The 12,418-nt window shown below is 35.7% G+C and overlaps 1 protein-coding gene and 1 pseudogene across 1 annotated transcript; both read left to right on the forward strand.

The window, feature by feature from the left end:
* Window positions 1-339: 339 nt before the first annotated feature.
* LOC120157867 (DNA-directed RNA polymerases I and III subunit RPAC1-like) lies at window positions 340-3,254 on the forward strand. Its single transcript, XM_039168868.1, has 9 exons — window positions 340-597; window positions 921-1,106; window positions 1,210-1,339; window positions 1,447-1,527; window positions 1,633-1,829; window positions 2,113-2,208; window positions 2,338-2,431; window positions 2,674-2,787; window positions 2,931-3,254. Exons 1-9 carry the CDS (start codon window positions 457-459, stop codon window positions 3,032-3,034), a joined length of 1,143 nt encoding a protein of 380 aa, XP_039024799.1. The 5' UTR covers window positions 340-456; the 3' UTR covers window positions 3,035-3,254.
* A 2,639-nt stretch (window positions 3,255-5,893) lies between these two features.
* On the forward strand, window positions 5,894-8,429 carry LOC120157878 (annotated as a pseudogene).
* The last annotated feature ends 3,989 nt before the right edge of the window (window positions 8,430-12,418 follow it).

The following is a 12,418-nucleotide window of genomic DNA, read 5'->3' on the forward strand; positions in this document are numbered from 1 at the left end:
ACATGCTAAACAATCCAACCAAAAAGATATTAAAAAGGAATCACTAATAGATATGAAATTAATTTATTCATTATTTAATAATTAAATACCAAATTAATAAATTTAAATACAAATTAATTATTATCATATCTAAAATAATCAATTAACTAAATTTTGATAAATAATTTTTACATAAAATACTTTTTTTCACTCCCAGTGATAAAATTTAATTGATATAAATGGAATAGCATTTCAATCCTATGTAAAATAAGGGATGAAATTCATAATTATTTTTAAATAAATTAATAAGGGGTTTATTGTATTGGCCAAATCTCTTTTAGTGTAGCGAGGGCTGAAGTTTACCTAAAACCCTCATAAACGCTTCTGCTCACTCCCTTGTTCGTAGGTAACTAAAAACCCTCTAGCTTCAGTCCTCATCTAAAACCCTGAAAACCAAAGAGCAAAATCGAAACAACAATGGCAGAGCAAGACAAGGGAAGAGGAGAAGAAAAGAAATTTTCAGTATGGGATTTGCCTGACGTGCCAATGGGTCAATTGCCACTGCACCTTGAACTCCAACGAACTCGTGTTTTTTGCAACAAGGATGCCCCGATTCATGTATTTCCCTCTTCTTTCTTCCGTCTCTTTTTCTTTAAAGCACCCATTACTTATTTTCCCATCAAGCTCGTAGCTTCATTTGAGATTTTTTTTGTAAACACCATTTATTCATACATGAATTGTTAAGAAAAAAAGTTATTTATTTGGATTTGTTTGATTGGGGAACCAAAAATTAGCTAGCTTTTTTCTTATTTTTGGGACCGACAACATTGAGTTTGATGAAGTTGGATGTCTTGTTCTTTTTCTTAAGGTTCTTAAATTTTTGAGTTTCTTTTGTGTGTTAAAAATGTCTTTTATGTCTTGGGGACTTCTGTTGTTTGCAGACAGAGAGCATTCAATATTCCGGTGCCTATGCATCGATTGGAGTTGATAATAGTGTACGACTTGATAATTTCTGCAACAACTTTAGAGTTGAGGTGATTCAACTTAATGAAGATGACATGGTGTTTGATATGATTGGTATCGATGCAGCTACTGCCAATTCATTCCGGAGGATCCTTATAGCTGAGGTCTGTGACTTTTTAATCTACCTCTTTTCAGTACTAAAGCTTGCTGTGTTAGATTGATGAATGCTGTCACAGCTGCTACTAATGGAACTGATTATGCTTGCAGGTTCCGACAATGGCAATCGAAAAAGTTCTCATTGCAAACAACACATCTGTAGTCCAAGATGAAGTTCTTGCTCATAGGATGGGCCTTGTTCCAATCCGTGTTGACCCAAGGCTGTTTGATTATATGTCAGGTTTGATTCATATATATTATATCTTCTGGAGTTGAAAAGAAAGGGAATTTCTGGATTTTGCCTTGGGGCACTTGTAATTCTTTGTTTCGGTCTCTTTTTCATTGTAGAAAATGATCAACCAAATGAAAAGAACACCGTTGTTTTCAAACTCCATGTTAATTGTAAAAAGGGTTGTCCACGTATTACAGGTACACTTCGGTGCTTCATGTGTAAAACACGAAGCCTTTCTACTCAATTAAATTCGTCAGTCTTCCCCTTTTAGCTTTGCCTTTTTCTGATGATGTTTAATGCAGTTAAGTCGGATGAATTGAAGTGGTTGCCTAATGGAAGTGAACTGGTTAAGGAATCAACTGCAAATTCAGAGTCATCATCAAACCCTGAAACCTACACTTACTTCAGTTGCAGCCAAGAGAGTGTTCCAGAATTTGTCAAGAACCCCATTGCCCCTAATTATCCAGATATTATACTTGCTAAACTTGGTCCTGGACAGGTACGCTTTTTTTGGTTACAGATACTTTTTTTTGGTTACAAGACAGATACGCTTTACATGCTTTTGTTTGTTTCAATAACTGCTCATAAAACATGTCTAGGTGACAAATCATGCGCCTTGGGTTACATAAAATCTCTTTGAAATCGTAATGTGGTGCTTGTAGATTAACAAGGTTTACTTTATGTACTGTTCTCATTAGTCAGGATCTGTTGAAGTTGTCAGAAGTTAATCTAATTCTCATGAAGTTTTCTAGTGTACTAAAAGTTTCAACTTTTTCTGCTAGGAAATTGAATTGGAAGCCCATGCTGTTAAAGGCATTGGAAAAACACATGCAAAGTGGTCCCCTGTGGCCACTGCTTGGTATCGGATGCTTCCAGAGGTAAGGATAGACAGTAACTGTTGATTTCATTCTTTTCTAAACCTTCTTCATTTTGGCACTATATTGTTACATTTATTTATGCTTGGATATATATGTGCGTATGCGTGTGTGATGTGTGTGTGTATTCAGGTTATATTACTGGAGGATGTTGAAGATGACCTCGCTGAAGAACTCAAAAGCAAATGCCCAGTTAATGTATTTGACATAGAAGATATTGGAAAAGGTGAGGTACATCTGTTCACTATGATTTGTTGTCTGTATAGCATAAATTATGGTACTAATCTTTCCCTCTATAGAAGGGGTTCTGATGTTTCCTTTTCCGAATGTGGATTATATGCCTACAATAGTTGGGTCACTAGCTATGGGATAGTGCTGATTGGTTCTGCTTTGATATGCTTTAGCATGTGAAGTTAGAACATTTTGTTTTAGATATATTTCGTAATGAATAATCCGGATGCCAAGCAGGTAAGAAAAGGGCAACCGTAGCAAGGCCTCGGTCTTGCACGCTTTGCAGGGAATGCATAAGAGGTGATGGGGAGAAACGAGTGGCACTACGTCGTGTTAAAAATCATTTCATATGTAAGTAAAATGGGGCCTACTCCACATCTTTCTTGTGTGTTCTTATCAAATTATTTCTAGATTTCATTGATACCTATGATTGATTAGACTTAAGCTGAAGTCGCATGTCTTAAGATTAATATGTTCTCTCCCTGTTTCTCTAGTTACCATTGAATCTACCGGAGCATTACCTCCTGAAGTTCTATTTACTGAAGCTGTGAAGATTCTAGAAGATAAGTGTGAACGTGTGATAACGGAACTCTCATGATGTTTATTTATATGGTTAGCACGGATGAGAGAAGCAATGAACTTTATAGACCCTTCTCTATTATAATCCAAGTAGATTATGGAATGAGAGGGAAGGATTATTGATGATGAGCATTTTATATTTTTTGTTCATAAATATATATAAAAATATAGTTGTAATACACGGATCAAGTTTGACCTTGAAGTAGCAAATTCATCAATGTTGCTTTTAGTGGCATCAACACTGTTAAATTACATCTGTTTTCTATGATGAATGATTTTGATTGATTATTGGCACAGTGATTAGATTAGTGATCCTCTTGGGATAGGAAGAAAGAAACAAGTAGATATTTTTATATTCAAATCAAGGAACAAATGTCAAAACAAACAAGGAGTGAAAATGACTTTGGTTTCCAGATTTCTCTTTCTATGATTCTCTCATTCAATGATTTACAAGTTACAAATGTTATGCATATACGGTCGTTGTTGTTAGGATTGGACTGGTCAGTTGAATTATTGAAAAATAGAGGGAATAGTTGAGAACAGGTGAAAATCCATAATCTAAACCAAAACAAATCAAGAATCAACGGTCTTGTTGCTTTGATTAGTGATTCAGTTGTTACAATTGGATAAGTACAGTAGAATGCTTTCTCGTACACATTAATGATATGATTATGTGGTGTTGGATTCAAGAATGTGATGGGAGAAACAAAGTAGGATAGAAAAGAAAAAGGAAACATATGCAATAGTGTAAGAATACAAAGACAATCTCATTGTCATTTACAGACAATGTCAACATCCATTGGACCACCCAAGGAAAAAAAGTAGGCTTTGGATGGACATAACCATATAAATAAGTACTTAAACTTTTTTATTTACATAAACCCTTGTATAATTTTTTATACAAATAAGACCTTGGTATTCAGATAAACCCTTAAACCTTAAATGTTGTCAATTAAAGGTCAATGGCTTATTGAAAGCAATATATATATAAGAGCTTATCTGAAACGAAGTGAAAAAGCTCAAGGGCTTGTTTAGTCTATTAACCTTTTTCTTTGAAACGAAGAACTTCGGTTTCACACCAAATACTTGAAGTATAGACCATCCAAAAATAAATAATCAAAGAAGGTTGATAAATAGTCAAATAGATGCATGCATTAGAGGTTAAGTATGAAATGCCAACTCGTTCTTGTGTGTTAGTGGGGACATGATTAGGTGTTTTGGCTAATCAAATTTATGAAATTTTAGAATCTTAAAAGGGTCATCTTTTCATTAATTACATTTACTAATGAGCAATCTAGACATCACTATTTTGGTACAAAGTTTTCACAGGTAAATACCATATGATTAATGGTGTGCAATTAACAAGCAATATCCATAGTTCCCTTCATTCAAAGGGTTTTATTTTCATTTTACCTTCGAATCAAATATTAAAATTTTAAGTTTTTATAAATACAATCACACTTGAATAATCAAAGATAATAATCCTTTTTCCATTAGAATCATTCTTTAAATTTAAAATTAATAAACCTTTATATTGACATGTTTTGGCTATATTATTAAAGATGAAAATCTACATAAATGGTCGGTCCAATACATATTAGAAAAACAGAAGTACTTTCTACAACATCCTCATCATTATGACTTCACAAAATCCACCAACCCCAAATTAAAAGGAGTTAAATTTGCAGTGAAGACCACAAATACAACCAAACTAAAGAGATCCAATTAAACATGTTGGACAATGTAGGAAGTGGAACTAACAATCTAAATCATTTATTTGTGCCAAATTATGGCACACTTATTGTGTTGGTGGTTGATCATTTGGAAACAAAATTTGATTAGTGGATAGTTTTATAAGATAATTTAAAATGTATTGATCAACTAATTTATTAGTTTGAGTTTTACCATATAATAATATATTATAATTTTTTGCTCAAGTGTCCTAACTCCCCCCACCAAACTTGAGTGGATAACTGCCCACTCAATGAAGTTTTGCAAGAGAGCCCACCTCATCTGAATCCTAGCCGTCTGGTCTGATTCATAATAAGGTAATTAAGTGAAGCTCCATGATATGGCCATACTTTTCATCATCATCGCCGTCATCAACAAAAGGCTAAAAGCAAGGCTGTTGCTGTTCCATGAAATGGACCACCCAAGTTTAAAGGACACCCTACTCTACCCCTAGCCTTTGGTCCTAAAATAAGAAAAGAAAAACGAAAAATTCATTAAAAATAAGTGAAAAAATCAAACTTTTGTTTGAGAAATTGTGTGTTTATTTAAGGCTTTTTATTCAAAGATCATTCTTATGTATTTAGTCCCCTACATAGGTAAAAAAAAAGTCTTCATGAAAAATTATTGAAATAAAAGATAGGGGTAGGCTTAAAAACTAAAGAGCATGGAGATTGAAAAGAAAGATGACAGGCTGGAGTTGGAGAGCCTTTGTAAAGTTTTAATCTTTTTAAGAGCTTTGTTGTTCTTTTAAGAACAGAAACAAATACATGCATTGAAATAGTGAATCAACCCCTCACCCCAAAACCCTACTTTAGCTTTGACCATCTTATCTCTCTATATCTCCTTTAATGATAGACCCACACACTCTCTCTCTAAAGCTTTTTTCCCCTTCTGTATCATAAAGTCTTTCTCTTTCTGTGTCTTCCTTCCTTTACATTCTCTCCACACATTTTCTGGGAAGACAAGCTATCATTAATTCCATTCTTTAATCTCTATCAATAGTTGTTAGTGAGTTAATAAGAGAAAAACTTGGCTATTTTTGCTCCACTGCTGAAGAGAAGGCCTTTCTGGTTTTGAAACTGCATATCAGGTGTGTTTTTTCTTTGGTTTTTTTGCTCTTAGCTTGTAGCAGATTTTGTGAAATCCTTGCTGAATCTTTAGTGGGATTTTGATCCAAAGATGGTTCTTTTGTTTATTTGAGAGATCTGTTGGAGTTGATCTGGTTCTCTATGCAATTCTCTCTGTTGTTAGCCATTTTTTCATTGTTTTTTCCTATTTGGTTTTCTGTTTTTCCTTGAATTCATATGGATTTGAGTGGTATGATACTTTGCTGTTGTAATGATTTGATTTGGATATATTCATGAATCATCTAAATTTTGATGTAATAAATGGAGCTACTGGTTGTGTTTTGTAGACTTTCATTTAGGTATACTATATGTATGTATAATCTGACTATCTCATGATTGCGAAAACTTTGTTTGCAGCTGGTAATTTTCTGTTGTAAAATCAGTTTGTAGATGATGAAGTTGATGGGGGGAGTAACTAGAATTGCTGGTGGAGGTAACCGTGTGTTGATGATTGGGGGTAACTAATGAATTTGTATTGTTTAATCTGTGTAACAAGTTTGATTCCTTTCGATGGCCTCGATATCGAGCGACAAACCTTCCTCGGAAAAGCCGAAGAAGCCATTCGGTAGCGAAACTGCCAAAGGGAACTCTTGTCGGCCTCCTCCGATACAGATCACGAAGACGAGCAATTTGGAGCCGGTTACTCCGAGGATAGTAGAGTCCGTTGATTCCTTGACGAAGAAAATAGATTCGAGCCTATCGCTGAGTGACCTGAAAGAAGTTCCGAATCATGTTATTTCTGAAGTGAGTCAGAATCATGGATTACCAGGAGGTTCCGGTGAACACGAAAAGAAAGCATCGGAACATGGAATTGATCCGGCTTCAGCTAAATCCAGTGATGGGGTTTCCAGCCTTGCTGTGACTAGTGGAAGTGCCAAAGCCGGTGATCATCCGGATCGTATTCAGAGCGGTAAGAACAGTATTTGCAGAGGTAGCACGAGTAGCGATGTGAGCGATGAAGTACGTGTAGTAGCTTTAGTAGTATATCAACAAACCTCATAAGGCAAACGATATAAGGTGGGAAGCCATACAGGCTGTCCGAGTAAAAGACGGTGTGTTGGGTCTGAACCATTTCAGATTACTGAGGAGATTAGGCTGTGGGGATATCGGAAGTGTCTATCTTTCGGAATTAAGTGGAACAAAGTGTTATTTTGCCATGAAGGTCATGGACAAAGCATCTTTAGCAAGTCGTAAGAAACTTCTTCGAGCTCAAACCGAGAGAGAAATACTGCAATCCCTGGACCATCCCTTCCTTCCGACATTGTATACAAATTTTGAGACCGATAAATTCTCATGTTTGGTGATGGAGTTCTGCCCCGGGGGTGATTTGCATACTCTAAGACAGAGACAACCAGGGAAGCATTTTACTGAGCTAGCGGTGAAGTATGGGAATTCCTCCTACTTATATAACACATCTATTGCTTTATATTCGGATCAACTCGAATATCTGATTATTATCGTTAGTATTATCGTGTTGTTGTTTCTCATTATAGGCATATGAACTGATTTACTAATGAAAATAGGATTGAATGAACATGTGCCATATAGGTTCTGATAGTCATTGCTATGTTTTCCTTCGACATACAGGTTCTATGTAGCAGAGGTTCTCCTGGCTTTGGAATACCTCCACATGTTGGTATTGTTTATCGTGATCTAAAGCCGGAAAATGTTCTCGTTCGAGAAGATGGACACATAATGCTTTCGGACTTTGATCTTTCACTCCGTTGCACTGTCAGTCCGACACTGGTCAAGTCATCCACACCGAGTCTGACTCCTTGCGAAAGAATCCGGTTTATTGTGTACAACCTGCTTGCATCCAGCCATCATGTGTGGTCCCAACAACATGTTTTTCACCTCGCTTCTTTTCATCGAAATCGAAATCCAAAAAAGACAGCAAGCCAAAGAATGAAATGGGGAACCAAGTCAGTCCATTGCCCGAGCTTATTGCAGAGCCGACGAATGCTCGTTCCATGTCGTTCGTGGGAACCCATGAGTACTTGGCTCCTGAAATTATCAGAGGTGAGGGGCACGGAAGTGCTGTCGATTGGTGGACTTTCGGGATCTTCTTGTACGAGCTATTGTTTGGTAAAACTCCTTTCAAAGGATCCGGGAACCGAGCAACTCTCTTCAATGTCGTAGGGCAACCCTTGAGATTTCCGGAATCGCCGGTAGTAAGCTTTGCAGCAAGAGATTTGATAAGGGGATTACTCGTCAAAGAGCCACAGCATAGGTTGGCATATAAGCGAGGCGCAACCGAGATCAAACAACACCCCTTCTTCGAAGGCGTAAATTGGGCTTTAATCCGTTGTGCGAGTCCCCCGGAGATTCCAAGACCGGCCGAGATCGAACGGATTCCACCCCCCGTGTCGTCGGCCGGTGATAAACCTGCTGTTCCTGCTGCCAAGGATCAGAAAAACTATCTGGAATTCGATTTCTTTTAATTATTCTCAGCACCATTTCCCTGTTTGTTTTCCTTTCTTTTCCGATTCGAGAGGCATGTAGAGTTTATCAATCGTTGATGATGTGCAAATTACGATTTCTCGAATGATACATGATTATATTGTTTGATGTCTTATTTTTCAGATTTGGATTTGCCAAGTGAAAAACATCATGTTTGTTCTGCAAAATTCTCTCTTACAATGACTAGTTGACTGTCCTAAGAAAAGCACAGCTTGACACTTACATTAGAAGCAAAGCAATAACCTTTTCTCATTTACTTGGATCACTCTTTTTATGAAAAAATGAGGGATTTTTCCTCTTTAATTGTACCGTGCTCATTTCAAATACCTTTTTTTTAAAAAAAAAGAAGAAGATATTTGAAAGGTTTAATTCTGTTCTCGGTCCCTATACACTTGAAGAATTTTGTATGTAATTAATACATGGGCATAGATGATTCATATAATATTATATAAATAGTGTTAGCAATTATAAATTGGATAAAATATGTACCTTAAAGAATCAAAAGCGTATTGTTAACATTTATTAGCGTCCTCCAAAAAGAAATCAATCCCTAATTTCGAATCTCAATATATTCTAAGACCCTTTTCCGATGCTAGTTGCCTCCTAATTAACAACCTCAAAATGAATGTGAACTATTAGAGCATTTACTAAACGTCTCGTTTTGTTTAATAGAAGAGTGCATTTCCTTTTAATTTTGAAAAGATTCTATCCTTTTTTTTAGACAGAAAATAGTCGAACTTAAATCTCTATAGTTAACGATTAAAATTATTTGTATATCGAATTTTGAAATAAAATAATTTTTTATAAGCGGGATAGGGTTATTTGAGATAAAATCTGATTAGGGTTAGCAACCATTTTATTGGGTAAAAACTCCTTTTTTTTCACCTTTTTAGGATTATTAGATTTTTTTCTAAAAATCAAAGGTTGAGATTAATTTTTTTTAGTGAATATCTTCTCATTTTCTAATGTTAATCTTAAGAATGGGCACGACATGGGATGGACTGGTTTTATGGCTGCCCCGACCTTGACCTGAAAATATATTGTCTATACTCGACCTGGCCCCGATTTTTAAAATAAAATCCTAACCTGACCCAACTCAAATATATCAATATTTTAAAATAATATATTTTATAATAATATATTATAATTATTATTATTTAATTATTAAAATAATTTATTTTATAATAATTTATTATAATTAAATAATTAAATAATATATTTTAATATTATAAAAATAAAAATATTAAAAATCTTAAATATATAAATATCAAAAACCATATCGGGTCAGGACGATGATTTTTCACCATAAACCCAGCTCTGCCCCTCCTTGAACGTACCTACCATGTAACCCACGTTGCACTACCCCGAACCCTAAAATTTCAAAAAAGAAACTCGCCCCTATATGGTCAAGTTGGATCGAGTCGAAACACGTCGTGTTCGGGTATTTTGCCCATCCCTAATTAATATTAATATTTAATTTCTCTCATTCAATGGTCCTAAAAGTGTATGTAATTGTATCTGCCTCATTCAATTATTTATGTCACGTAACATGGAATCTTGTCACTAAATTAATAAACTTTTAAAGGGTAAATTACACTTAATGTCATTTAATTATAAGTTTGATAATAAATATGCCATCTTTTTCTTCTAAATGCTTAAATATATTTTAATTAAAATATTGTACAAATATGTCACTTTATTATTAAAAAAGAATGAAAATCTAATGTGACATGATATAATAACATTTTTAGTCTTTAAAACTTATATGTTCTATTAATTATATCATGATTTGAAATAATTCAATAAGTTTAATCTTTCATATTTAAAAATTTCATTAATTTAGTATTTTTTTTGTAACCCCCTAGACCCGGCCTATGCGTGTCGACTAAGTCTAGTGGATCACATTATAATTATTAAAGACATTTTTCGCAACCGTTATTCCATCAATATAAAATCACATTATAAATAACATGAAATTATAAACAATTTATACTATCAAAATCCAACTCGTAAATATAGTACAAATAAATAATAATTTAATTTAAAACATGTCTTCAAATTCAAAATCACAATAAACCGAGCAGTATTAGCAAAAGTGTTATCATTATAAAATCCGATATTTTAAAATAAGGTCCATGTCACCAAAATAAAGTCAACTTGCCAGATAAAACATTACAATCTGATTTACTTCAAGAGATATGTTGATCCTCCAAGTGCTCGAACCAAGGTATCTACCCAACAGTATCTGAAAGGGGGAAAACATTTTCAAAAGGTGAGCTAGGCTCAGTGTGTCCCAACATTTCCATAAAATCACAATATGTACAAATCATAGTCCAGTAATCTCACAAATTCGTAAAAGAGTTTAACTTTTTGAAAATCATAGTTTAAACCCTTTTCTGGTACACCATCAGTAGTTCCCAAAATTATTTTCCATATAGCTTACTTTATGCACATAGCAAAAAGAAAGCCGACTTAAGGATAGGCTCTGAAGCTTGTATCCTTAAGCCCAAATCAATAAGTCCATATAGCTTACCCTAAGCACACAGCAAAGGAAAGCCGACCTAATGAAACATCTTGGGGCCCTCAAGAGTCACATTAGGCCCAGTTAGCTTGATCAGAGCTATTCCATCGTAATTCAATTCCAAAAATTCAATTGCACCGTGACATAAATTCCATAAATCCAAAAACATGGTAATCATATACCATTTCAAAACAAAAATTAGATAGCAGCCATATTCCATAAATTGTCACATTAAATTGGTGCATCCATAAAACAATAACCAATGAATTCGGTGTACCACATATTAAAACCAATAAAACAGTTCAATAATAAGTAGGGAACACACCTCGACAATAGATTCAAATAACAAATCTACTGATTGCTGGTTTCACCACGCTCTGCTACAGTTTTCGAACGGGTGAATACTGGCACACGTGGTTTAACTAATCTAGAAGAGCTGGGTCGAGCTGTCGAACGATCCGGAGAGTCTCTTGTACCTTCAAACAATAATATTTATCAGTCTCAAATCCTATTTAATTGTTCAAAGCTAAACTTCTTAAGTATATACGCATTTTTCGGGTTTGACTATCAATTTGAGGTATTTCGAGTCTGAATTTGGCTAAACGGATTGCGGAATCGGAATCAGGGCGTCGAAAAACATAAAGTATGACTTTTCAAAAATTCAAATTCTTGGTCAAAGTCAAAGTCAACCACTTTGACCGTAGATTTGGAGACCTTCGGATTCGAATTTGACAAAACGGACCACGGAAACGGATTCGGCACGTCGAAAACTATCAGGATAGGTATACTCGGAAAAGATTAACGGTCGTTTAATGCTCGGTCAAAGCCATTTTAAATTTTGGTCAAAGAAAGTCAACGGTCAACGATCAACGGTCGGGTCGGGTCAACGGTCGGGTCAGGTCAGACCGGTCAAACCTGTCAAACCGGTTCGAACCGGTTGAAACCGGTCAAACCGGTCAGAACCGGTTTCCAGCAGCCACTCGCCCTACGGCGGCGCGTGTGGCGCGTGAGGCGTCCTCCGGGGCCCTATAAATCCCGGAAAAATTTCTAAAAATTATTTTGAGCGATTTCAAGATACTTACAACGATCGGTTCAAATTTTTGAACGGCGGAGAGCTCGATTTCAAATCGGCCGAATCTTTGACTGCACCACCTCCTCACGCGCCGCCGTCTACGGCGGATAAGGTTGACACCGGTGAACTCGGAACGGCACAAGGAACACGATGGTGCGGGAGGTGTCGTAAACGGAGCAACTATTAGCGGTGAATTTAAGATTTCCTCGGCGATAGAGCTAACAAAACCGTCGCTACTTTGACTGGAAATTCCCGACGTTTGGCCGCGTTTCGCTTCAATTAATTTGAAGGGTTTGTTCCTCGCTCGATGATGAACACAACGGTGGTTTTAAAACGATGATCGGAATTTGGACGGCGTCGGAATCGGAGTTGGAAACTGCGTATGGGAAAGGAAAATTGGGAGCATTTTGGTTCTGAAAATCAGAACCAAATGTACGCTTATAATCAAAGCTGCCGACAGTTTTAGGGTAAATTCAAGGCTTGGTCCTTGGA

This window comes from Hibiscus syriacus, unplaced genomic scaffold (genome assembly GCF_006381635.1).
Source record: "Hibiscus syriacus cultivar Baekdansim isolate YM2019G1 unplaced genomic scaffold, ASM638163v2 tig00002840_pilon, whole genome shotgun sequence".
NCBI lineage: Eukaryota > Viridiplantae > Streptophyta > Magnoliopsida > Malvales > Malvaceae > Hibiscus > Hibiscus syriacus.

Coding starts and splice junctions, on each gene's coding strand:
- LOC120157867 (XM_039168868.1), top strand. CDS start 457: ATGGCAGAGCAAGACAAGGGAAGAGGAGAAGAAAAGAAATTTTCAGTA. Junction 1,107..1,209: donor GGAGGATCCTTATAGCTGAG/GTCTGTGACTTT, acceptor TTATGCTTGCAG/GTTCCGACAATGGCAATCGA. Junction 1,528..1,632: donor GGGTTGTCCACGTATTACAG/GTACACTTCGGT, acceptor TGTTTAATGCAG/TTAAGTCGGATGAATTGAAG.